This window comes from Cervus elaphus, chromosome 11 (assembly GCF_910594005.1).
Source record: "Cervus elaphus chromosome 11, mCerEla1.1, whole genome shotgun sequence".
NCBI lineage: Eukaryota > Metazoa > Chordata > Mammalia > Artiodactyla > Cervidae > Cervus > Cervus elaphus.
This window is the reverse complement of record NC_057825.1, coordinates 5,655,554-5,682,195: the sequence shown is the minus strand read 5'-3', so window position 1 is coordinate 5,682,195 and position 26,642 is coordinate 5,655,554. Positions and strand designations below refer to the sequence as shown.

The following is a 26,642-nucleotide window of genomic DNA, read 5'->3' as shown; positions in this document are numbered from 1 at the left end:
TGGACTATATAGTCCATGGAATTCTCCAGGCCAGAATACTGGAGTGGGTAGCCTGTCCCTTCTCCAGGGGATCTTCCCAACCCGGTGATTGAACCCAGGTCTCCCACATTGCAGGCGGATTCTTTATCACCTAAGCCACAAGGGAAGCCATAGGAAACAACATAAAGGTACACAAATGAAGGCTGAGAAAGGCTGTCTTTGGTTTTTATGTCTTTTAGAGTGTAAGCGAAAGGAGATTTACATTCTTTTCACTAAAACCTTGATTTAAAGATAGGTTTAGAATTGAAGGGGAAAAAAGAAGTATAGTACAACTTAACGTGTGCATGCTCAGTTGCATCCAACTTTTGCAAGTCCATGGACTATAGCCCACCAGGCTCCTCTCCATAGAATCTTCCTTGCCAGAATATTGGAGTGAGTTGGCATTGCCTCCTCCAGGGGATCTGCCCCACCCAGGGATCAAACCCGCCACACAGTCCTTACTCTCAGGGTAATATATATTTTTCTGTACCAGAATATGACAGGTAATCTAATGTCCTGTTTTCCCTGAATTGATCTTGTTTTGACCCTGCACCATAGGATTTTCAGTTTAGAGCACTGAAGAAAGTGAGAATCTTTGATTCTCCTGAGGAGTTGCCCAAGGAACGCTCAAGTCTGCTTTCTGTGTCCAACAAATACGGCCTGGTCTTCGCTGGTGGAGCCAGTGGGTTGCACGTTTTTTCTACTAAAAATCTTCTTATTCAGAATAAACCGGGAGATGATCCTAATAAGATAGGTAAGTTACTTGGTTTATGTTGCATGATAGAGAGAGGAGCATAGTGAAGTGCTAATGTCATTTGCTTCCCAAGTTTTACATAAAACTACTGTTAGTCCTGAGATTGATCCCCAAGAAGAGGAAGTGCTAGATGGGCAAGCCTTCCTGGGTGTTCTCTCTGGTCCTTTGTATTTCCCTTCTGGTGACTTGTTCCTCTGAACTCAGAGGGAAGAACGGCTTACCATTGTTCCACACATTTTATTTTTGTTCAGTTCAACTTGGATTCTGGCTCTCTAGGAGAAGAATTTTGCTGCATGGCCTTTTAGTTGTCACAACAGCATCATCCAAACAAATGGGAATGTTTGGAGCATTGTTGCAAAAATATGGTACAGTACTATTTTCAGCCAGGGCTCTGGCGACTGTTGGTTTCCCCAGGCCGTATGAGGGAGAGTCCCTACAATACTCAGTGCAGCATTAGCCATCTATAAGAAAGCTGCAGTTCTTCTGCACAACTTGGTGTCAGGGTATGTGTGTGTATGTTTATGTAGATGCAAAAATGCTTTCACATAGACCTGAATAGAGAGTTTGTGGCTTTTGCTTCGAACATTCCATCTTCTGCTCTGTGTTTTTTGTTTTCAGTCGATAAAGTTCAGAGCTTGATGGTTCCTATGAAATTCCCAATACATCACCTGGCCCTGAGCTGCGATAATCTCACACTGTCCGTGTGCATGATGTCCAGTGAATATGGTTCCATTATTGCTTTTTTTGATGTTCGCACATTGTCGAATGAGGTAAGCTGCTGGCAAACTCTGGGGACCTAAGAAGAGTGCCTGGTATTGAATCATAACCCAGAAGTTCCTGGTTGACCTTTGAATTCTTCTTCTAGATTTGAATTCGGGGTTTTTAAGAGGTCCTTAATTATAGAATCATAAATCAAGATCTTTGAGATAATAGGGACTTCAAGAAATTATTTTGTAACACTATCTGCCCCAGGGTGTTGTCATTTCTCATTTACACTTGAGACAGCCAGGGCCCAGAGGCCCCTAAGTGACTTGCCTGAGGCCACAGAGTTAGTAGACAATGTCAGAAGTTCCTGCATACTAGATTTCTGGCCTCCTACTGCAGCGTTCTTCCATTCCAGGCTGCTTAGTAATGGTAATAGTCAATAAGATCAAGTGTTTATATTGACTGCATGCCAGGCCCTGTGCTAGTGCTTTGCATGCCTTGTTTTCATTCATGCCTGCCCCTCTTGGCTTTATACTAGCCTTATACACTTGGTATTATGGTCTTCATCTCAGAGATGGAGAAACAGGCCCAAAGAGTTTAAGTAACCATCCAAGTGTCCAACAGTACTTGGGGGATTTTATTTGTTTGAGGCACTTTTTTTTTTTTTTTGAAGTAGAAAGGAATAGCTTTATTCCTTTCCTGGGGAAAGGGGGATGCAGCAGGCTCATGCCTCTGATAACTGTGTCTCAACCTGAGGCTTTGGTGAGGAGTTTTGTAGCAATGGTTCAACGGTGGGGTTGCTGATAGAAGATTATAGTGTTAAAGGGCCTGCACACCTTTAATCTGGTCTCAGGTGATCTCTCTTTCTTTTTTTTTTTATTTTTTAATTAAACATTTAATTTTGTTTTGGGATATAGCTGATTAGCAATGTTGTGATAGTTTCAGGTGAACAGTGAAGGGACTCAACCATACATATTGAAGCACCTTTTATTTATTTATTTTATTTATTTATTTTTTTATTTTTTTTATTAGTTGGAGGCTAATTACTTCACAACATTTCAGTGGGTTTTGTCATACATTGATATGAATCAGCCATGGAGTTACACGTATTCCCCATCCCGATCCCGCCCCCCCCCCACCTCCCTCTCCACCCAGTTCCTCTGGATCTTCCCAGTGCACGAGGCCCGAGCACTTGTCTCATGCATCCCACCTGGGCTGGTGATCTGTTTCACCATAGATAATATACATGCTGTTCTTTCGAAACATCCCACCCTCACCTTCTCCCACAGAGTTCAAAAGTCTGTTCTGTACTTCTGTGTCTCTTTTTCTGTTTTGCATATAGGGTTATCGTTACCATCTTTCTAAATTCCATATATATGTGTTAGTATGCTGTAATGTTCTTTATCTTTCTGGCTTACTTCACTCTGTATAATGGGCTCCAGTTTCATCCATCTCATTAGAACTGATTCAAATGAATTCTTTTTAATGGCTGAGTAATATTCCATGGTGTATATGTACCACAGCTTCCTTATCCATTCATCTGCTGATGGGCTTCTAGGTTGTGAAGCACCTTTTGTATCATTAATCTTTCGTTAGCCGTCTACAACAAATCTTTCACTGAGGCTATTTTGGAATTTTGAAGCCTGCTGGGGCTTCTGCATACCAATTAAAATAAGCGCAGTATTTTAAGATGAGCACTCTCTAAAATTCAAGGGCCCAACACTGTTAAGAAGCAGAGTCTCAGTTTTTATTTTGTATCTGCTCTTTATCCATTGTTTTGCATTTGTGTATTCCCTGTTGAGAGTCCGTCTTAGTATGCTACAATAATTGATGGCCATTTTCAAAATTATGTTAAAATTGTCTGTAACAAATAGACTGTTGTATCGAGCTACAGGTTTTTTTTATGGTCATGGGGAAAAGCGAACTGTAATTTAAGAAAACTTGCATATTCAGTAATTTTCTTGGACCATTGAATGTCTCTGTATTTATCTATTTTTGCCTCTGGGCATTTGTTTTAAAAGGCTAAACAGCAGAAACGCCCGTTTGCATATCATAAGCTCTTGAAAGATGCGGGAGGCTTGGTGATTGATATGAAGTGGAACCCTGCAGTTTCCTCCATGGTGGCAGTTTGTCTGGCCGATGGCAGCATTGCAGTCCTACAAGTCACAGAGACAGTGAAAGTGTGTGCGACCCTTCCTTCCACAGTAGGAGTAACATCTGGTGAGTACTAAAGTCTATTATCCTGTAACATATGGTAATGGTCATCTATTTAAAAATTAATCTCTGAGGGAAAAAGCAAATGGGGCTCTTTGTCATCCTTGTTTTTTGGTAGAAGTGGAGAGTGTGTATTTTATTTCCTTAGTTACTGTCCTTGAAGCCAAATAGCACACATGATTTACCTTCAGTATGCTTGGGTTTTCTGGAGAAATGTTTGGGTATAGAAATGTTTGGTTTAGAACTGTGTTGTTTAAATAATTATTTTGACCTAAAAAGTCAGACTCTGAAACAGTCATTTGTACCTTAGGGGAAAATATTAGAAAGTATCCAATAGAAGCAAGAGAAAGATTTCTTGATATTTGAAAACCTTTTCTATACTCCTTGATTTATCTAAAGACTGAAGTTTTCTGCACTTTACAGCTTTCTGGGCAATACTCCATTGAAAAAGCATTTTTAGCAACTGATTCAGTGGCCCAGTAATAAATCACAGTTTGATTGTGTCATCGACATGATGTTTCTTTTTTCACTTTACCAAGTAAGGATGATCCCACAGTCTTCCATGGACTGACAGAAAGAGGAACACAAAGTGGTAATTGTTGTCATTTAGTCGCTAAGTCATGTTGGACTCTTGTGACCCCATGGATTGCAGCATGCCAGGCTCCTCTGTCCATGGGATTTCCCAGGCAAGAATACTAGAGTGGGTTGCCATTTCCTTCTCCAAGAGATCTTCCTGACCCAGGGATCAAACCTGCATCTCCTGTATTGGCAGGTGGATCTTTGAGTGCTAAGCCACCAGTGAAGCCTGAAGTGGTGATTACATGGCTGTTTTGGTACATATCTCCTGGTTTGCTCCATTTTCTTCCATTTTTAATTGGTAGCATTCTTTTCTTTACCCAGTGTGCTGGAGCCCCAAAGGAAAGCAGCTGGCTGTGGGGAAGCAGAATGGAACTGTTGTCCAGTATCTTCCTGTAAGTCTTGCCTTGGGCTTCAGAGCATTTTTATCAAGTAACTGTTCTGGGCTTGGTTTGGGAGTATCTTTGCTGTTTTTTTCTATTAAAATGTAATTTATGTTAATTGCAACAAATCTGTCTGTACACAAGAGAATGCAGGAAGGAGTTGTCGCGTGTCCACTCTGTCATCCTTTCCCTGTGGTCTTCCAGAGATAACATTCATGAATACTCTTGAGTATAAATTGGCAGAGAATCTGTGTATGTCTGATCAGACCTGGAGAGAAGGAGAGGCTCGTGGGCAGTACTGAGGCCTGTGATGATGTGTATTCCCCCTGTTCTCTGCAGGGTACAGAGTGGTGAATGTGGTGGAATAGGTTTGAGGTTCAGGTTCTGTTTCTTGTTTATCATCACCAAAAGTCCTTACATGAAATTTGGTACATGTTCTTTTAGGGTATTAGCCTGTAAAATGATAATACAGTTGTTGGATTTGTGGTCTGGGGATTGTTTGTTTGACACTGTTTTTTTCAAATCTCTTTCAGACTTTGCAGGAAAAAAAAGTCATTCCTTGTCCTCCATTTTATGAGGCAGACCATCCCGTCAGAGGTAACACATCTGCTTTTCTTACTGGGCTAACGTCTAATGAGGCATTGTCTGTCGTGCAGAAATGTTAGACCATGTGAGGTGCCTGCATACCGGCTCAGGAAAGTGGTGGTGCCTCCTGTGTGAAAACTGTCGTTATTTCAGTTAGCTAATTAGGTCTCAATCCCTGGGATGGGAAGATCTCCTGGAGAAGGAAGTAGCAACCCACTCCAGTCTCCTTGCCTGGGAAATCCCATGGACAGAGGAGCCTGGTGGGCTACAGTCCGTGGGTGGCAGAGGTGAACACGACTACATGACCAAGCACAGCATACACACACAGTTAATGTCGCTAGAGCAGTAATTCTCTGGTAGATGCCTGTGTCACTTGGTTAATGACATTAAATGGGTCCTGATATATATTTTTTTTAATTAGAATTCTTGATTATTTGCCTTGATTATCATCTCCTGGGGGGAAAATACCACTCTGGAATGAATTTGGGCTTTTTGAGTCTTTGTGAATTATATTTAGTGAAGTCTGGACCTTTTTAAAAGCTGTAGTAGTTGGATATTTGTTTATCTATGAGCTGATAATTTTATAATGTACAGGGGTTATTCCAAGCACAAAGGTGGTTTATTAGGATGTGTGTTTTTCAGTTCTGGATGTTCTGTGGATTGGTACATACGAATTCACGATAGTGTATGCCGCGGCGGATGGGACCTTGGAAACGGCTCCAGATGTGGTGATGGCTCTGCTCCCGGTACGTGTGTGAAAGGGGTGTCTTGATTATTTGAGAATTATAGAAGTCTTCTAATAAAGTTAGAGGCTCTAGGCTTCACCCTCCTTTCCTTACTCGCCATGATACCACTTGAGGTGTGAGATTTTAATGCTGCACTAGGGGCCTGAGGACCAGCATGGTGGTGTCCACTTAGAACACATTCTATTGTTGAGTCACATGGTGAAAAAATCCTAAAACTTTATGTTGCAAACTGTGAGTTGTGATAGGTGTTAATCTGATGAAGACATTTTAGAAAAGCAAGAAAATACCTTGATTTTCAAAATTCATTCACTTACTCAGCAACTGAACAACAAAGTGTGTCAATATGCAGTGGTACCATTTTTAATCTTTGCCAATCTGATATGAAAAAAAAGTGCTTCGTTTTTATTAACTCATTTGGGTTCCTGACAATATCAAATTTTAAAAATAAGTTTGTTAAGGTGCCTTATTTCAAGATTAAGATTTTCTATTCCCAGGGATAATATTAACACTAGCTTTGCTGAGTACCATTTATGTTCCATGTACTAGATTAGAAACATTCTACATATCCTTTCATATCTCACTTAAAACAGCCTTTGATGTAGATTTTTTAGGTCCATCATCTATTGCTGCTGTTCAGTCTCTGAGTTGTGTCTGACTCTGCGACTGCTTGGATTGCTTCCCTGTCCTTCACCATCTCCTGGAGCTTGCTCAAACTCACGTCCGTTGAGTCGGTGATGCCATCCAACCATCTAACCCTCTGATGTCCCCTTCTCCTGCCTTCGATCTTTCCCAGCATGAGGGTCTTTTCTAGTGAGTTGGCTCTTGGCATCAGTTGGCCAGAGTATTGGAGCTTCAGCTTCAGCATCAGTCCCTCCAATGAATATTCAGGATTGATTTCCTTTAGGTGTAGGTCCATCATACATAGGAGAAAACATTATCAGAGAAGTTGAGTAATCTATCCATGCTGAAGTGACAGACAAGTTTGAATTCAGTTTAGTCCATGGCCAGTGTTTCCGTTCTTCATATTGCTCAGTGTTGTCTTTATGGTGTCTCTCTGTATTTTCTTTTTTTTTTTTTTTTTTAGTATATTTTCTCATAAAACTTAAAGGATTTTATCTTTTGAGATTCGTAACTTTGTAGAATTAAGGAAAAATCACCCATGAGATTTTTTTTTTCCTCATTCTCTTCAATGTAGAAAAAAGAGGAAAAGCACCCTGAGGTGTTTGTGAACTTCATGGAGCCCTGTTACGGCAGCTGTACCGAGAGGCAGCATCATTACTATCTCAGCTACATTGAAGAGTGGTGAGCTGTGGACCAGGGAGGGCACACCTGAGTCACTTTGTCCTGCTTGTTCTGTTTTGTCTCCTCTCTGTCAGAGAGGGGAATAGAGGTTGGAGGTGCCCTAAACATATGCTCAGCTCATGTTGGATAATGCCTTTCTGACTACTACATCTGTTTCCCCAGTCTTGAATTATATAGCTCAAATACACGCTAAATTTAAAAATCCCATTTTCTCAATAACTCCACTGATGACTTAAGAAAATATGGATATTTAAGGAACATATTAGAAGTTTCCCTCTGAGCTGAAGTGTCCCGTTGAAAGATGGATTACTTGAAACAAACCTTCTCTTCCTTCAGTTAGGTTGTTCTCTCCACAGGGTGGTATATTTATTGGGATCTGAATTGATTCTGTAGTGTCTCTCCTTTGTCTTAAGTTAGGAGACAGTTGGCTGAGTCTCCAGGCCTCTGACCTATGGACTAAATAAAAAGTAAAGCTTTACATCCAAAATCTTCTTACCTTCAATGAGGTAGAAAAGCTTGCCTTTCTCCTTGACATCTAGAGGAAAGCTTTGTAGGTGTCACCACTGACTCAAGTCAAGCTACAGCTGTTGCCGTTTGAATTTAATGGTCTTCCGGTTTTATTCTTTGAAGGGATTTAGTGCTGGCAGCATCCGCAGCTTCCACAGAAGTTAGCATCCTCGCAAGACAAAGCAGCCAGGTAAACGTTTCTCTTTTGTCACTTTTATGTGATGATGTTCTGAGAGAGATTTTGGAGGGGTTTAACCGTGAGGTTAAGATTTAGATGATGTCACATTCCTTTTATTGAGTTTCTGGATGAGAGCACAGCTTAAAAAAGCTGTGGACCAAATGGCTTGGATATTGTGTTGGACAAACTTAGGTGTTGAATTTAGCAGTTCCTTCAGTGTTATCTGAAGCCCTCTGTTTGTTTCCACCCTCCATGAATACATCATAACCATAGTCGTAATCAAATGTATTCCAATAGGAGTGTACCTGGGTGTGTAGGAGGCTTTTTCTGCTTTGTTCTGTTTAACTGTCTTTATTTTCCCCTTATTACTTGAATCTGCCTCTTCTATTCAGTTAACTATAACCCATCCTTGACTATGGAAGAGAGGCATGCAAGTCAAACCAAACTGTGACTCTTCAGAAATACTTTCTGTTTGGAAAACCACCAGAAAACCGAAAGCATCTGTGTAGACAAGCCCCCATCTCCCTCCTCCTGCTCTGTGCTCCTCGCAGGCTGAAGCGGGCTGTGGTCGTCATGCTGCACCACCCTTATTGTGCAGAGTGACTGCACAGGAGACACAGCTCCTCAGCCGGAAACTTTCTTTTTTAAAAGTCTGCCTGGAGTTTGAAAATGTTCTGTGCATCCAGTGCACAGGTACCAGGTGCCTCTTCAACCAGTCCGCATTTACCCATCCTTCTCAGAGTGGCAAGGCGGCCCGCCACAAGTGCTGAAGCTCTCAGAGTCCAGCACTCTCGAGTTGCTGCTCTTGGATTAACTTCAGTAACAATCTCCTGATAGCACAAGTGTTTTATCTATTCACACATTAAAAAACACTTTGATTTTTGCTTTTTATCAAAGTAATTTATGTTCATGGTTGAAAAGTCAAGTAGTGGAAAAGGGCTTATACGTGAAAAAGCAGCCCTTCCTGTTCTGTCCTGGTCTGTCCTGTTCTCTAAAAGAGACCATTTTTAACTTGTGGTCACTCTCTCTCAATGGTTACCTCCTTATCCCAAAATAATACTCTTATTGCATCACTGGTTATTGATTGTTAACTTTAAATTATTGGCCATTATGGCAAATGAGGATTTAGCTCACATGTGGCCTTCAGACTCCCCCGTCCTTCCTTTCAATAGGATTAAAGCACTGTTTTAGTCTCTTCTACTTGTTATCTTTGAACTTTAAGTGATATTTTTCCTTTCAATTCTTAGGCTTTTACCATGTACCATCTCTTATGATGTACCATCTCAGTACCCACCCTTGCCTTGAGACTCCCACCTTTAAGCTGTTGTGACCTGCATCTCATATTCCACAAAGTCAAAGCTGATATTGGTTGTATTTTGTCCTGTAGTGATTAGCAAGCCTTCTTTGTTTTGTGTATTGTTGTTATATTGCTGATTGTTTTTCAAAGTTGGAAACCCGTTTCGTTTACTAACGTTATTATGAATGTGACTGTTCACTTCATGCCTAAGGCTTGGACCACGATTATGTTTTCTTTCCTGAACAGTTTTTTTGTTTTTCTGTTTCTCGTTGGTCATTATTCCTCCTTTGATTCATGCTGCCCAATTTTGGTCAGCATTGAAAGTTAGACAAAATGTCCATGATTTTTAAAAACCAGGAGTCATTTGTTGTAGGGCACGGATCCCACTCAAGCAAACATGAGCCAAAGGGGAGTTTGTTGGAAAGATATGGTGGTTTCTCAAGGAATCCAGTGGCAGGAAAATTGACGAGTGTGAGGAAGTACACTGATAACTAGGAAGACAAGAACTGAGGTCACCTTCTGTCTCTGTGGTCAAGTGAGCACAGGGCACCTGGCAGCATTCTAGACTGTGTGCTCACCACCGCAGTCATTGTCCCCTGGCGCTCCTGGTCCCCATCCAGGTTCCTCAGGGCAGCTGCTGACTGGCTCCATGCAGCCGTTAGATGGTCCCACTGTGTTAGGAGTCCGCTTGGATGTGGTGGAAGACACGTCAGAGAACGTACGTGATAGTGATATTTGTTCACCAGACAGGAGCTTTGTACACCAGGAACAGATAGAAAGACTTGGAAAAGGAACCCCTTGCTTCCTGGGGCGTTCATAGCTTTTAGACTATGTTTCCAGATTTTAGAGTCCCAGAGAATGCAATACTAAACCAAGTGAGTTCCCTTTTTCTCCTCTTCTATTTGAACAGTGCTGGAGAAAGCTCTAACCAACATGGTATCCTCTTCTACTTGTTCTTTTTTCCAGAATAGTTGGGAATCTTGGCTGTTGGAAGATTCTAGTCGAGCTGAACTGCCTGTGACAGACAAGAGTGATGATTCCTTGCCCATGGGAGTTGCCATAGATTACACTAACCAAGTGGAAATCACCATCAGTAAGTATAGTCTGACATAGCTAAGCTGCAGGCAGAAATAGTCTTCTTCCCATCATGGTTAGTATTCAAATCCAGCTCTACATTTTCACGATAGAACTTGCTCCGCCATGCGCTTTTCGCTTATCGTAGCATGTCTCTGTGTGAAGAGTGAGACAGAGTGCACTGTACCACACTCATCTGATTTGAGTGGATATTCATTGACCAAGGTCACATACTCTGTGTGTCTGTGTATCAGGTGTCTGTGTATATAAGAATATGGATAAAATACAGAACACCGACTTCATAGCCTTGTTTCTTTGCCCCTTCTGGTTTCCCAGGGCCTCCCTGGCAGGTGGTGTATCCCAATACTTGGTTCGATGGCTTGGATAAGAAAATGGAGGCCTCAAGCACAGACTTCCAAATGGGGCCTGAGCATGTGCTCTGAGTCTGTCTTTTCCCCTGCTGCATCTTGGCGGGGCTGCAGTCCCGTGAAATGTGAAAGTGAGAAAAGACATATTCTTTCTGACAGATCTAGAGAACAAGCTAGTGGTTACGAGTGGGGAGAGGGACGTAGGGAGGTGTACTACAGGAGTGGAGGAGTAGGCAGGACCAACTGTTGTGTGTGAGGTAGACTACAGGGAGCTAGTGTACGTAGCCAGTGTCTGGTAAAAACTGTAAATGGAGTGTAACCTTTAAAAATTGTATTAAAAATTAAAAGAATTAAACAAAAAAAAGAGCCAAGGAGACAATATAGTGAAAAGGCAGTGGGATGGAATGGAAAAAAAATTTACAAAGCACATATCTGATAAGGGGTTAATACCCAAAATATATAAGGAACCCATGCAACTCAGTAGCAAAACAAAATAAATAACCTGATTAGGAAATGGGCAGAGGACCTGAATAGACATTTTTCCAAAGAAAGCATACAGATGGCCAACGTATATGAAAAGGTGCTCGACATTACTAATTACCAGCATAGGGAACTCTGCTCAATACTCTATAATGACGAAATGGGAAAACAATCTAAAAAAGTGGATGTGTGTATATACGTGTGTGTATACGTGGGTGTGTCGGTGTGTGGGTGTCTGTGTGACTGATTCACTTTGCCATACAGCAGAAACTAATGCAACGTTGTAAATCAACTATGCTCCAATAAAAACTTTTTTAAAAGTTTTCCCCACACACTCAAAATGGTAACTACATGAGCTGATCAATGTGTTTATTAGCTTGACTGTGGTAGCCATTTCACAGTATGTGTGTCCTTCAAATCATGTTATATACATCTTAAGTACATAGCAGTTTTTATTTGTCAGTTTTATATGAATAAAACTGGGACTGTATATATATATATTTTTTAAAAGGCATATACTATGTGCCTCATTTTAGAGAGGTATCCGCGTCAGGCACCACTGGGTTCCTTGTCCTTTCCCTGACCAGGCTGTTTGGTCTGATTCGCTCAGTTACTTTTGATTCTCACGAAGACTTAATTGACAAAATACCTGCTTATCATTCAACTGTGAAGGACTATAAAGTAATGGGACTCACTTTTCTGTGTCCTTCAGTGTGTTTTCCCCAAGAGTCTCTGTCATTTTTCCTGGAGACTCCTGTATCGGTTGGGGGAATGCTGAACCTGTCTCCCTGACACTGGGACACACGTAAAAATCAGAGCTTTGGGAGAGTCAGAGCCATTACGCAACTGCTGGCATTTCTGTGTGCAGCTGGCAGGACACTGGCCGTCTGATCACGGCTCTGCTTTAAAGAGCCGGTTCATAAACGCCGTTTAGATCCAAATCAGAGCGAACCAACTGCAGCTTGTATACAGATGAGTCCAGTGAAACCCCTTGCACTTCAGGCTGTCTTCACCTCCCGCGCCTGGGCCCTTCCATTGTCTTGGCTCTTCTGTTAGCTTGGTTTTCTTTTTTAACAGATGAGGAGAAGACTCTTCCACCTGCTCCAGTGCTTATGTTACTTTCAACAGATGGTGTGCTTTGTCCTTTTTACATGATCAATCAGAATCCTGGCGTAAGGTCCCTCCTCAGGACACCAGAGCGGCTCTCACTGGAAGGAGAGCGGCAACCCAAGTCATCAGGTGCGTGCCTCCACTGCCGCCCCCACCCCGGTTGTGGCTGAGAGGGGGTCCTGCAGGCTCGAACAGGAGTGTCTGCTGGGATGAACGCTGTGAGGTCGCAAAGTGTCATTGTTGTCAGCCTGTCTGTCTCTTCAAGGCAGGACCAGTCTTCCCCTTGAACACATGCACGTACTTGCTGTCTCACCCCCAAGTTTTATTCGCCAACCTTTACTTTAGAGAAAAAGGAAGCTCAACCCGATGGATCCTGTTAGGTAATTTACTGACAATACCCTGTTGTAAGACCCCATGTTATATGATTTGAAACCCAACATGTTTAATGTGAGAAATTGGTTAAGAGACTGTACATCCATACAATGAAATGCCATGTAACAGTTAAGAATGTTATATTTATTAACAGGGAAAGGGCAGAACGTGCCATGAAAGAGTACTACAATTCCTTTTTTTATGAGAAAAATATATACATTAAAAAACGACTTGTAAGATACTAAAATGTAGATAGTGGCCACTGCTGGGTGGTGAGAACATGGAATTTTCTTTTATCTTTTTATTTAATTTTCTTCAGTTCCTCCCCCCGCACACGCCACCCCCCCACCCCCTGAAGGTATCGCTTAAGTAATACATGCTTATTGGAGGAAAATTGAAAAATACAAAAGCACTTTAGAGCCCAGTAGTCATCAAGCAATAGCCAGTCAACATTTTGGTCCATATTCTTTATGTCCGTAAATGCATACATATAAATGCCAGTCTGCATTTTCTCAATGACAGTGACTTGTGAGAACAAAACAAACTTTTTAGAAGGGCGTTGTTTCATATTTTGGAATTTCACTAGTATTTCTCTTTTTGAATTCTGTGAGTATATAACTAGTAAGCTTTTTCTCTTCTAATACAGTTTTTGAAGCTCATAGTGTAACCAGTTCTCTATCTGGTAAGAAGCATGTGGACCAGTGGGTTTGGGTATGGATGAGAACACTTAAGGGTGTCTTAGCACACTGCCTCCCAGTGCAGAGTGAATTGTGCATCGTAAATAGAGCTGCTTGGCTACTTGGGCTCCTGCCAGCTGTCAGTGTGACCCCAGGTGATACACTAGGTGCCTCGCATGGACTGTCAGCGCTGTTCTGTGGGAAACCTCCTCACCACAGTGTGTGCTGGTGAGTGCTCCTTCCATTTAAGTGGTCCTGAGTCCCCTGAACTCCCTACACCCAGTTTCTGGGTCCATGTGTAATAAGCAGTATGCCTGGTGAAGTCTGGAGCCTGGGGAATGATGTTTGTTTCTTTTTCTTTCCTTTTTTTTTTTTTCCTTGCTTATTTGACTGCATCAGCTCTTTATTGTGGCATGTGAAATCTTCCGTTGCAGCCCACGGTCTCTCCAGTTGAGACACACAGGCTTAGTTACTCTGTAGTATATGAGATCTTAGTTCCCCAATCAGGGATTGAACCTGCACCCCTGCATTGCAAGGCGGGTTCTTTACCACTGAACCACCAGGAAAGCCCCAGGAATAGATGTACTTGTATTTTATACTTTCAAAGAAGTGAACATTTACTTGGGGTTCTCTATTTTCAGAAAGTGGAATTTTTATGTGCTAAATCACTTCAGTCACGTCCGACTCTGAGACTCTATAGACTGTAGCCCACCAGGCTTCTCTGTCCTTGGGGATGCTCCAAGCAAGAATACTGGAGTGGGTTGCTCTGCCCTCCTGCAGGGGGTCTTTCCCAACCCAGCAATCAAACCCGCATCTCTTTTGTCTCCTGCATTGGCAGTGGGTTCCTTACCACTAGCGCCACCTGGGAAGCTCAGCATTTTCATGGTTGTATCCTAAGTATTTCATTCTTTTAGATACAGTGAGGATTAACTATCATCTCTGACAGTTTGAAAGAATGAAGATCTATAAGTGTTTTGATTGAAAAATACTGCTTTCTTAGTTATTTGGAAAATAATTTTGGAGAATTTAGAGAATTAGCTTGTTTATAGAAAGTTTGGAAAATAGAAAAAATTTTAAACTTGCCCTTTTATGGTATTCTCTTCCAGTGTTTTTTCATAAACATCTTTCTTCATAGTTGTGATCATATTATATACATAGTTGATATGCAGTTCTTTTATTTAAATTTTAAGTGTTTTCCAGATTCTTATGCAATTCTTATGATTTATTTAAGGATGTTTAATATTCTGTTGAATATATTTTACCATTGGGTTGTATTAAATATCTTTTTCATTTTTTAAGTTATTTCATAGGCATTATTCTTAAGAATTTGGATTACAAGGTCCATTTTTTCTGATTTTTTTGAGACTTAATACTAAAATGTTTTCTTGAAAGATTGCTAAATTAGGTACCTGGTAATAAAAAGTTTCAGATTTGTTTTACCCTTTCACACCCAGAGGGTTATATGTATTTATATTTTGATAATTTAGAGAACCAAAGTATGCCTCGTTTTTGTTTCTTTGACTAGAGAGAATGTATATATTTTCTTCCTGTGAATTAGATTCCCAGAATTTATCTGTTAAAGTCTCAGGACTTCCCTGGTATTCCAGTGGTTGGGACTCTTTGCTTCCAATACAGGAGGTGTGGGTTCAATCCCTGGTGAGGGAACTAAGATCTCACATGCTTCAAGGCGTGGCCAAAAAGTTTAAGAAATAAATAAATGAAAAATTTAAAGTCCCCAAGATTTTTGTTGTTGTTTTTTCTATTTTTGTCTTTTCATGTTGATTAATTTTTGCCTGCACCAGGTCTGCATTGCTGCGTGGGGTTTTTTCCGGTTGTGGTGAACAGGGGCTGCTCTTTAGTTACACGGTGCACAGGCTTCTCATTGTGGTGACTTCTTTTGTTGTGGAGCCCAGACTGTAGGGCACCAGGGCTTCAGTAGTTGTGGCGCATGGGGTTAGTTGCCCCAAGGAGTGTGGAATCCTCCCAGACTAGAGATCGAACCCGTTTGCCCAGCACTGGCAGGCAGACTTAACCACTGGACCATCAGAGAACTCCTCAAAAAGTTTTTTAAAATCTCAATTTTTATTTAAAAAATAAAACATATTACTTGTCATCTGCAGATTTTTTTTCAGTATACCTTTTGGTTGTATGCCTGTTTTTGTACTTAGTCAAATCTTTACCTTTTGTGATTTGAGGGGTCACTTTTGGGTTTATCAGGTTGTTAGGCACTTGGACTTAATTCACTTTTTGCTGCCTTTGTTTTGAGATATAGTTATATATATCCTTTTGTATATCTCAAAACAAAGGAGATATATCTTTGATTAAACTGGAGTTGTTTTAGTGACTATTAAGAGGCGTAGGTCTGAGTTAAAGTTTTTTCCTGATAATAAAATATTGCAGAGTGACTTACTTTTCACGGTGACATCGAGAAGTGTATTTTTTCTTTATTACTCAAGTTGGTGTTTATGAAGTCCTGTTAGTCTAATGTCTTTCTGTATTTTCTTTTTCCTTCAAAGTTTTAGATATCTTGCCATATGGAATGTTTGCTATGGAAAGTTCAACATCAGCTCTCATTTCTTCTCCCCACTCCTTTTGGAATGAGGATCAATTATTTCTGGCTTCATTCTTCCACCAGCCCTTTTCCACTTGCTTTCTGTGATGTGGACCTCCACTGTCATGGCGTTAACTTGTCTCTTCCTTTTTCCTCCCTGTGTTTCATTGCAGGAAGTATTCCTACTACCCCCACCTCCCCTCAGGCCCCGCAGAAGCTTGACGTGCCAGCCGCTGCAGCTCCTGCCTCTGTTCTGCCTGCATCACAGGCCGCCCCCACCTCCACCTTCTCTTTGCCTTCTGCTGTGTTCTCCTTTGGTTCTTCATCCTTGAAGTCCTCTGGTTCTGTCCCTGGGGAGGCTCCTCCGAGTTCCAGTGGCTCTGACGGTGCCAAAGCAGCCCTGGCCTCTGGTGCATCGCCCTTCTCTTTTGCTCCTCCTTCTCAAGCCTCCCTGGCGCCCACGCCTGTGGCCTCTCCCATGACTCCCTCAGCTGCTTCGTTCTCCTTTGGATCATCGGGTTTTAAGCCTACCCTGGAAAGCACACCAATGCCAAGTGTGTCAGCTCCAAATGTGGGGATGAAGCCCACCTTCCCACCGTCAGCTCCCGCAGTCAAGGTCAACCTTAGCGAAAAGTAAGTAACACTTCAAGTTTGACAGATAGAAATATCGCTTGTTTTTCACTTACACGTGGGACCGTAGTTCCCTGACCAGGGATCTAAGTTCCCCGCATTGGAAGGCAGATTCTTAACCACTGGACCACCAGGGAAGTCCTACGTGTATCTTATTTTTTCACTTCTGTACCTGCTTGTTTTGTTCTCACCACCAGAATATAAGCCTCTTGAGAGAAGTATCCCTTATACTTTGTAACCTTTTGCATAATTGCCATTGAATGTAAGTACTACCAGCTTCCCCCTCCACTCTTCTGTATTTTCCCTTGTTACTGTGGAGGGGATGCCAGCTGCTGTCATTGTTGATATTAAGTTGTCATGCAGCTGCTTCATTCTGAAGGTTGCCTAGTATTCCATTGTGTAACACCATGATTTACTTCACTAGTCATCTAATGCTGTATAGTTATATTGTTTACAGACATTTGATCTTTTAGGTGAAACTTACTTCCCCTTCCTAGTAGACCATCAGCATCCCAGAGATGGTGACCTGCTCTCCTCTTCCATTCTCCTTCCCCAGAGATGATTATCCCACGAGTCCTCAGAAATTTCCTTGACAAAGGGAGGGTACTAAATTCTCCGCAGTCCAATTGAGTCCCACCTTCTTTTTTCACTCAGCCTGATAGGATAGATAGTAAATGTTTTATATCATGATAAACTTAGTTTTGTCATCATGTTAAATATGTATTTGATATTTTCATTTCAAATAAGCAGATGATTAATGTTTCCATGCAGCCTTCACCTTTTGTAAGAAGTAGCTAAACATTTGCACTTCCTTAAGGCAGAAGAGTCTAGGAAGTTACCTTTTGATGATCACTCATGACTGTTGAGAACAGTCCCACAGCAGCAGGCTATTCTGATCCACTCGGGCTGCCATTTTCAGGTTCACTGCTGCAGCCACCTCTGCTCCTGTTCACAACTCACAGAGCACACCCTCCTCGATGCTGCCCTTCTCCTCGGCCTCCAAACCAGCTTCCTCTGGACCTCTCAGCCACCCCGCGCCCCTCTCAGCATCATCCAGTTCCTCGTCATCCAAATCCTCAGTCACTCCATCGGCATCAGGTATGATTTTAAGCAAACAGCTTCAAAGCTCAGTCTCAAATTCCCAGATTAGCATTTCTCTAAGTTATTTAAAAATCCTAGCCAACATAGCTGGACTGGATTCCTTTTTCTTGCTTCCTGTAACTCACACTGAAGTCCAATGGCTTTTGTACTCCGGTTTGGAAAGATTCATAATGGCTTCAGTGCTTGTCTCTGTTTTGTGGGGCATTTATCTTCACGCAGAGCTTGCCCTCCGTGGAGGTCAGTCACTAAGCAAGTCTTGAAGACACATAGATGATAAGGAACCTGCAGTGGCTTTCTGCTTATTTCCTCTGGTGACTGTCCTGGATTTTCACACTCAGCCCTGCCATAAGCAGAGTTTTAAAATAAAGGTGGTGATAATGGTTATATCCAAGTTGAAGCGCATTGTACAGCTCCATGAGCAATTGTACCCAGCCTGTGTTTTTCTTCTTTCAAACCTCGGAAAGGCTGCATATTTTAATCTGAATACCACTCCTTTCCCTGAAAGTCAACATCATAATCTACTTCCTTTATGTCTTTCTTTCTTTTTTAAATATGAATTTATAGTTTGGTGATCTTGGATTTCTCTTTCTTTTTTTTTAAAGAATTAACCTGACCTAAAGAATTAACAAGCCTTTCGTCTTTTCACATCTCTGTACAGTTTAGGGCAGAAGAAATGTACCACACCGCACGTACACTTTCTCCCTGTCTGCTGCTCACCACCCACATCTCCCTACCGCCATTGCCGTTATTTAATTCTTAACAGTTTGATGGCTTCTGGATCGTTGGGTTGTACTCTAGACCCACTGGGGGAGTCCCCTCCCTCACTGTTTAATCAGGTTCTCTGGAGATGAGGCTTGGGTACAAGTTTTTGGTGTATTTGTTTTTTAAAAGTTCCTAGGTGATTCTCATGTGCAACAGACTTGTCCTAGAGGATTCTAGGAGGGTCCTGAAGGCCCTGTAAGTTCTTCCTAGGTGATGGGAATTGTTGTTCTCATGGTCTTTAAACTTTGTCCCCAGTTCGCAGAGGTCATCAGGCGCCTCTTGAGGATTAGGGATGGGCTGAGTGGATAGCCTCCTGGGCCTGCACACCAGTGCACATACCTATTATCAGAAACATTCCAGTTTTACCTGCTTTACAAGGGAGCTTCCTGTTTTACAATGTTATATGTGTTTTTTAGGTATTTGGAAACTGTGAATATCTCTTTTGATAACCAAGATCATAAATGGGGGCCAGGGACAGTGAAAAACTTCTTTTATTAGATTTAAGGAAAGGATATTCATGGTGGAAAAATAATGAGAATGAACACTGTTTATTTTGACTGACTTCTTGTTCTTACAGGGCGAGCTGCTCAGGGCAGTCCAAGTCCGGTGCCCTCAATGGTCCAGAAATCACCTCGGATAACCCCTCCAGTGACTAAGTCAGGCTCTCCTCAGGTATGTTAAAACTCAGCCTGCAATACTGTGTTTATTAATTTACTGCCCCAAACATACATGTTTATAAAGGGGGTTTTTTGGGAGGTTTTAGAATTCACACCTTTGAAAAAGTATTTCGAACTATGTGATAGGAAGTACTGAAGTGGGAGCTATGAATGTTTGTAATGTTTGCTCATAAAAACCATTTAATGCAACCCTAGAATCCTAGGGTTGTTTTCTCTGCTGATTCCTGAGCTTATCCATGCTATGTTCCATTTGAGGAATCCTATTCATGTCTGAAGACTGTAGTATAGCACCTGATTTTTTTTTTGTCATTCTCAAAGTAATCAAGAAATCTCCCACTGCCCTCTTTTTTTCTGCCTTTCCATTATGACTTGATTTATTTTATTTAATTTTTTACTAACATAGAGTACACATAGAGGGAAGGAGGACACATATCCACCTGGGTGAATTGTCACCAGCTGAGTACACCTAGGTAACCAACACCCAGAACAAGAAACAGATCATACTGGGGTCCCAGAGTGCCCCTCCTGTGAGCCCTTCTAGATACTACCCCTGCCAAAGGGGTCTCACTGTCATGATTTCTAATAGCATAGCTTAGTTTAGCCTGTGAGTACCTTCTGTAAAATGGAATGACACAGTGTACATTCTTGTATCTGGCTGTTTTGCTTAGTGTTATGTCTGTGAGATTTTTCCGTATCATCATTGCTGTCTGGAATTCACTGGCGACTATCACCACAAGTTTCATCCCACCCTTGACGGACATTTGAGTAGTTTCCAGGTTGAAGTCATTGTGAATCGTGTTGTTATGACCACTGCAGTTGACATCTTTGGGTGAATATGTGTATGCATTTCTAGGAGTGGAATTGTTAGGTCATAGAATATGCATATGTTCCTTCTTAGTACATTCCCACCAAGCGTATTTGAGTTCAGCTGCACATCCTCACTAGTCTTGGTAGTTTACATTTTTATTATTGTTGTATTTTATGGTTTTAATTAGTATTTCCCTGATGACTAGTAAAATTGAGCTTTTTTTCATCTGACTATCTTCTTTTCTATGGTGTCTATACAAGTCTTTTACCTATTTTTCCATTGGGTTGTTTTTTTTCTTATTGACTTGTAAGAGTTCATTCCTTATTGGATATGCATATACATGTGTAAACACATGTATGTAATGCAAATACTTCCTCACTCTCTGACTTGCCTTTACCTTCCCTTGAGGTGTCTTTTGATGACAAGTTCTTAATTTTAATGTAATTTAATTATTTTTTTAAGATGAGAACTTTCTGTGTTGTTTTGAAAATAAGTTCCTGTTCCAGGGTCAAAAAGATATTTTCCTAAAAGTATTGTTATTTTGCTTATAATATTAGATCTATAGTCTATCATCTGAGTCTATTTTTATAGTTTAAAGAAAATTTTTTTGAAGAAGGAAATGGCAACCCACTCCAGTATTCTTGCCTGGAAAAGTCCATGGACAGAGGAGCCTTGTGGGCTGAAGTCCATGGGATTACATGACTGAGCATGTGTGCACAAGGGTGGAGGGAGATGGGTTGGTAGCAATACAGTGGTAGAACTAAAAAAAAAAAAAAAGAAAAGAAAAATTCTTCTCCATTTCCTGCTTGATTACTTGAGTGCCCTCAGAGCAGGAGTCGTGTCTTTTTCTTCTGTCTCTCCCAGTCTGCTTCCCTCCCCGCCCCAGCACATACCTGTACAGGCTCCACAGTAAATGCCCAGCTTACAGCCGTAGCTTTTGGCATAATACGTGACACGTGGCCTTTATTAATGCCACTGTTCTGCTGAATGCTTATGCAGTCTAAAAACTCTTCTATATGTTCACTGGTGTAGGTAACAAATCACCTGAAGGTCCTCTCAAGCAGAATTCTTTTTTTCTTTTTTCCATTATTTATTTATTTGGTTGTGCTGGGTCTTAGTTGTAGCATATGAACTCTTAAGTTGGGTCTTATGGGATCTAACTCTCTGACCAGGGATCAAACCCAGGCCCCCTGCATTGGGGGCACAGAGTCTTAACCACTGGACCACCAAGGAAGTCCCAAAGCAGAATTCTTGATCTCTGTCTTCCAGGAACCTGTCCCTGTTCTGGTAGCCCCATCTCAAAAAGCAGCACTAACCTGGCAGTTTGCTCCAGCCCCCAATCTGGAAGTCATTTGGATTCCTCTCTGTAATAGCTCCTGTCCTGGTCCATACTAGCAGAGGTCTTGCCAGCTTTGCTCTGTGATGTGTTATTTGTCATAAATCCATATCTCTGTCCCTGCTGATATCGAATTTCAGGCCATTACCATCTGTACCCCCAGTAGCCTCCTGACCACTGTTTCTTCTCCTACTTGTCACTGTCTTCCATGTTCTATTGAATAGCAGGAGGAATCTTCTAATATCATAAATCAAAGAATAGTTTCAACTCTCCTAAAACTCCACTAGTGGTTTTCCATCACAATAAAATCCAGACTCCTTGGTATAGTCTTACATGACCTCCCTCTGCCTGCCCCCAACTCCCTCCCTGACTTCATGTGCCCATATTCACTTTTGCCCCTAACTTGCCAAAGTCTTTTCTGCACTTGCTTTTCTCGCTGCCTGGAGGTGCTTACCTAAACTTGCCGTAGCTTTCTCCCTTACTTCATATCTCAGTGCAGAGACAGTGCTCAGTGAAGGCTTTTGGGCCATCTCATCTGAAGCAGTGTTTTCACTTTCATTCTCTCTATATGTTCCTGTTCTTTTTTTTTTCACATCGCTTATCACTTGCTGCAGTTGCTTAAAACTGGCTTACTTCTTCTTATGTCTTGTCCCAGTGGAAGGTGAGTTCCATGAGAGTAGGGACCCTATCTGCCTTGTTTACCTCCATCTCCACTGTCTAGAAATGCCTTATACCAAGAAGGCACTCAGCAAATACGGGTTCAAAAGACTGAATGGTGGAACGGTAACAGTATTGTGAGAGTGCTACACCTATAACAGACACTGAGCCACCTACTCTAGGAAGCCGTTGCTTGTAGCATCTTGCTTGGGGTATGGGATGCGCTTTTAAACCTTTGCCTTTCATTTCAGCCAAAATCACTTCAGGCTCCTGTTACAGAAAAGCAGGGACATCAGTGGAAAGAGTCAGATCCTGTGATGGCCGGAATTGGGGAGGAGGTAAATTTGTTCCTGCAGATTTTTTCCAGAAATAGCTCTGATGGTGAGACTTGAATGGCTCTGGGTGTTGACTCCTATGTGACTATTTTATTCTGGCATTGAGCCTTGGTGTGTCCTGGGAGTCCGTGCTATTAGTGGGCCCAGGAGCTGTGACAGGACTGCCACACCATTCAGACTGAGTCGTCTCCTCATTTGTGGCCTCGACAGATTGCTCACTTTCAGAAGGAGCTGGAAGAGTTGAAAGCCCGAAAGTCCAAAGCCTGTTTCCAGGTGGGCACATCTGAGGAAATGAAGATGCTGCGAACAGAATCAGATGACCTACACGCCTTTCTCTTGGAGATTAAAGAGACCACAGAGGTTTGTGTTTTTGATACTCTTCCTAAGTTAAACATTGTCATCCTGATACTCCGTGGGTGTATATATTTTTTCTCTTAAAGGACCACTAGTAGTGTTTTTTATGTGAATGAGTGGTTTACCCAGGAATACCTGACTTCAAACCCTACCTTTTGTTTTAGTCATTAAGTCATGTCCGACTCTTTGTGACCCTATGGACCATAGCCCGCCAGGCTCTTTGGTCCATGCAGTTTCCCATGGATACTGGGCAATAAACTATGTGACATTGCGCAAGTTATTCTAACAGCTCTATGTTTTAGTTTTTTCATGTGGAAAATGGAATAGTAAGTGCTTTGTATCCCATTGACACAAGGCATTCCATTAAAGTTTATTCTAGTTGTTAGTTTAGTTTAGGTATATTTGAAAATTTACTAGCTTTTTTTCTTGGTATAAAAGCAAACTTTAATGATGATATTGTGGGTCATTTACAGGAGAAAACTTACTGTCTTTTATAGTCAATTGTTAGGTTATAAAGTGTTAAGTTTAAGAAAAAAGCAGGATACTCAAGAGCATACGCAATATAAAAGTAACAAATGTTGGCTGTTCACTGTATTATTTACTGTGTTACTTTTTTTCCGGCTGCGCAGGGTCTTAGTTATGGCATGTGGGATCTAGTTCCCCAACCAGGGATCAAATCCAGGGCCCAGCATTAAGAGCTCTTAGCCACTAGACCACCAGGGGAGACCCCTGTGTTTCTATTATTACTCCTTACTATGTGCCAGGCGTCTCAATATTATCTCAATGAATCTTCACAACTTTTCTATGTGGTAGGCACTATTATTCTTTCTGTTTTGCAAGAGCAGGAAACCTAGGCTTAGAGAGATGAAGTGTTTTCCCAGAGTCACCCAGTTACTGAGTGATAGTGCCAGGATCCCAATTCAGATTGCCTGACTCCAGAGCTATGGTCTTAAATATTGCACTTGGAAATAGGAAAGTTCTCAAGGGTGGGGGAGGGATAAATTGGGAATTTGGGATTAAGAGATACACACTCTCTATATCATAGATAGACCACAAGGACCTACCATATAGCACAGGGACCTGTATTCAATATCTTGTATTAATAATAACCCATAATGGAAAAGAATCTGAAAAAGAATTATATGTGTATGTGTGTATGTATGTAAAACTGAATCACTTTGCTGTACATTTGAAACATTTTAAGTCAACTATACTTTAATAAAAATTTTAAAACTTAAAAAAGAATTCTCCAAGGTTTTAGCAGTGATCATCTTTACTTATTTTTTTATTCTTTATTTTTCGACTGCACCCTGCAGCATGCAGGATCTTAGTTCCCTGACCAGGGATTGAACCCACACCCTTGGCAGTGAAAACACCAAGCCCTTCCTTACCACTGAACTGCCAGAGAAATCCCAGTGATCATCTTTAGACGGAAGGATTACCAGTATTTTTATTTTTATTTCCTGAGTTTCTGATCATTAAAGTTGTATTTTTTTAATGAGAAAGAAAAAAAAAAAAATGAATGTTAGTATCTTTCTTCCCAAGCAGTGAAATTCACTTTTGGCTCTGTTCAGATGTTCATCTTGTTAATATCTGAGAAGCAACACCTTGATCTAGCAAGAAAGGTTTATTTCTCAGAAATACCACTTTTGTATCAGCCCATCCTTGTACTTTTCTAGTCTCTTCATGGAGATATAAGTACTCTGAAGACAACTTTACTGGAGGGCTTTGCTGGTGTCGAAGAAGCCAGAGAACAGAATGAGAGGAACCGTGACTCCGCGTATCTGCACTTGCTCTACAAGAGGCCGCTGGACCCCAGGAGTGAAGCTCAACTCCAGGTAGGAGAACCTCACCAGAGCTGCCGAAAACAGACACCTAGACGGGCACACTCCTCTGGAAGGTCCGGGTTTGCACAACTCCCTGGACAAAGTTGTTCATTTCCTCTGAGTGCTAACCCACTTCATATATACCTTCTTGACTGCAAGAAAGAAAACGGCACTTTCCCCCTTGAGGTTTTTTGGATCAACAAAAAGATAATTTTTAATGAAATCTTAGGCTTGGTAGAAAGTAGCTGTTGAAAAAGATACATTTAGAAGTCAAATCAGGAATAATAATTATTAATGTAACAGGTGTTCATTGGGCGTCAAGTGCTCGGTGAGGTGTTTTTAATACAGTATTTCTAGTCTTCAGAACCTGCTGCTGTGCTTGGTGAGGTTACTGGTCCCATTGCTCACTCCACTCACGTGGAGTGCCGTGGGCCAGGGTGCTTGCCTGAGATGATGATGTTGCTGGTCAGAGTGGGATCAGAATTGAAGCTTCCACCTGCCAGACTCCTTCCTGTAACTGTTGGCAGTCACTTTTCTCATTAATTCATAACTATTCCTTTGGCTAAAAATCTGGTTTTTGTTTTCATCTTTCAGTGCAGTCAAAGTTGTTGTGTCACAGCTTTAGGTGAGGATCCTCTCCCACCACCTCGAGTTTGCCTAGAATCTGGTAGGAGAGGCTGCAGGGGCAGCAGAGCTGGTCGTCCTCCCCAGGTCATCCTCACGTGAGGGTCTATGAGTGTGATGAACCCCCTCCTGCCTCACAGGCTCTCTGTTTCTGCCATTTCCATGCCACGCCTGGTAAACTTACTGACAGCAGGAAATGAAAGTGGCTCCTCCTTCCGGAAAGGTTGAAACCCCTGTTGTGTCCTTCCGCCCCTGGGGTATTTCTCAAAGTGTCCTTCTCTTAGGGATGGTAACTCTTCTAGCAGAGAGTGCCAACTGCCTGCCTCCGTCTTGTCAAATCACAGGCCCCTGTGTTGCATCTGATTACACTTTCTTCCCACATGCCTTTTCAGTTCTTGCTCTGTATCCAAGCTAAAAGAATACAGCTTTGGGGGAACACTTCCCCATGCGAGGAAAATAATTTTCTTTTTTCACAGTGCGAAGTAGACAATAATAGCTAGCATTTATTGAATGCATACGATATACAAAAAAAGGATAAGGGAGATAGAGACACTGGAACTGTTTAAGTCTCACCACTAGTCAGTGCTGGACCTTGGAGCCTGGGTGGTCTGTCTCAGAGCTTGTCCTCTTCAACACTTCCCTGCAGCTGGAGTAGCAGCGGAAGGATGAACATGAAAATAGAATGTGGGACGGTTTGCCATGGGAGTGCAAATGGGAGAAATATTTGTGCTAGGCCTTAAAAGAAAAGGTGTTGTTTTCCTGGTAAACAAGGTTGGGAGGGCATTCAGAAGAAAGAGCATGAGTTCATGCAGAGATGTGGTCACATTTGAAGTGTCCACAGTAAAGGGCCTCCCTGTAGTCACGGAGCACTGAGTTGAAATTTGTATTTGATACTAAGGTTACTGCTGCTTCCTAGAATCAGCCTGACCCTCTTTTAAGTGACATTGTCATCTTCAGTTAGGGCACATACCCTTGTCCAAGAATAATTTTGAAAATACAATTAAACACAATACAATCTTGGTACAGATGTAAAAGTATTTCCCCATGTATAGCACTTCATCTTCATTTGTATACACATTTAATGAAATGCTTCATTTCCATTAGTGAAGTGCTCTATTTTAATTTTTGAGAGTTAAGTTATGATGCTATAAAGGTTAACACTAGATCAGATTTTAAAGAAAATTATTGCAGGCCTAAAATGAATTAATAGGTAAGACTTTTAATAATGGTGAATTCCATTTCTAGTACTGATACTATTCTTTGTTTTTGAGAAATGACTTTTTCCCCACTGGTGAGATGGCTTATGTGTTCTATTCTATGACTAGATGGATAGGTGCAGAATTATTTTCAGTGCTGTTTTGTAGGATAATTTTGTCTGTATTACAGTTAATTTCATGGGTGGGAGAGCAAAATCTAAATGGGTGTACTATTGGAGTAGCAGAGTACAGTGGAAAATTCCTAGGCCATGTGGAGATACTTTACAAGAGCTGAAAAATGAGATCTAAGCCAGAACATTGGTTCCCTAGAGGCCCTGGGCTGACACACGCTTTCTGTTTCCCTTTTCTTAACACTATCTCTCTGTCACACACTTTAAAAGGTTGGGTTTCTCTAACATTCTAATAATTATTTGTTGTT

At 41.5% G+C, this 26,642-nt stretch overlaps 1 protein-coding gene across 3 annotated transcripts in view; it reads left to right on the top strand.

Moving 5' to 3' along the window:
* The window catches only part of NUP214 (nucleoporin 214), an 84,882-nt gene that overhangs the window by 1,995 nt on the left and 56,245 nt on the right, over positions 1–26,642 (top strand). For 2 of the 3 annotated variants that reach the window (XM_043916574.1, XM_043916573.1), the window contains exons 2-17: positions 577–772; positions 1,391–1,542; positions 3,499–3,697; positions 4,592–4,662; positions 5,184–5,247; positions 5,878–5,981; positions 7,177–7,283; positions 7,914–7,980; positions 10,232–10,358; positions 12,265–12,426; positions 16,071–16,530; positions 17,447–17,625; positions 18,968–19,062; positions 22,120–22,206; positions 22,414–22,563; positions 24,237–24,395. In XM_043916574.1, the coding sequence (XP_043772509.1) occupies positions 577–772; positions 1,391–1,542; positions 3,499–3,697; positions 4,592–4,662; positions 5,184–5,247; positions 5,878–5,981; positions 7,177–7,283; positions 7,914–7,980; positions 10,232–10,358; positions 12,265–12,426; positions 16,071–16,530; positions 17,447–17,625; positions 18,968–19,062; positions 22,120–22,206; positions 22,414–22,563; positions 24,237–24,395 (2,379 nt within the window). The remainder of the gene's footprint in view (positions 1–576; positions 773–1,390; positions 1,543–3,498; positions 3,698–4,591; positions 4,663–5,183; positions 5,248–5,877; positions 5,982–7,176; positions 7,284–7,913; positions 7,981–10,231; positions 10,359–12,264; positions 12,427–16,070; positions 16,531–17,446; positions 17,626–18,967; positions 19,063–22,119; positions 22,207–22,413; positions 22,564–24,236; positions 24,396–26,642) is intronic. The other variant, XM_043916575.1, reaches the window with a different exon arrangement.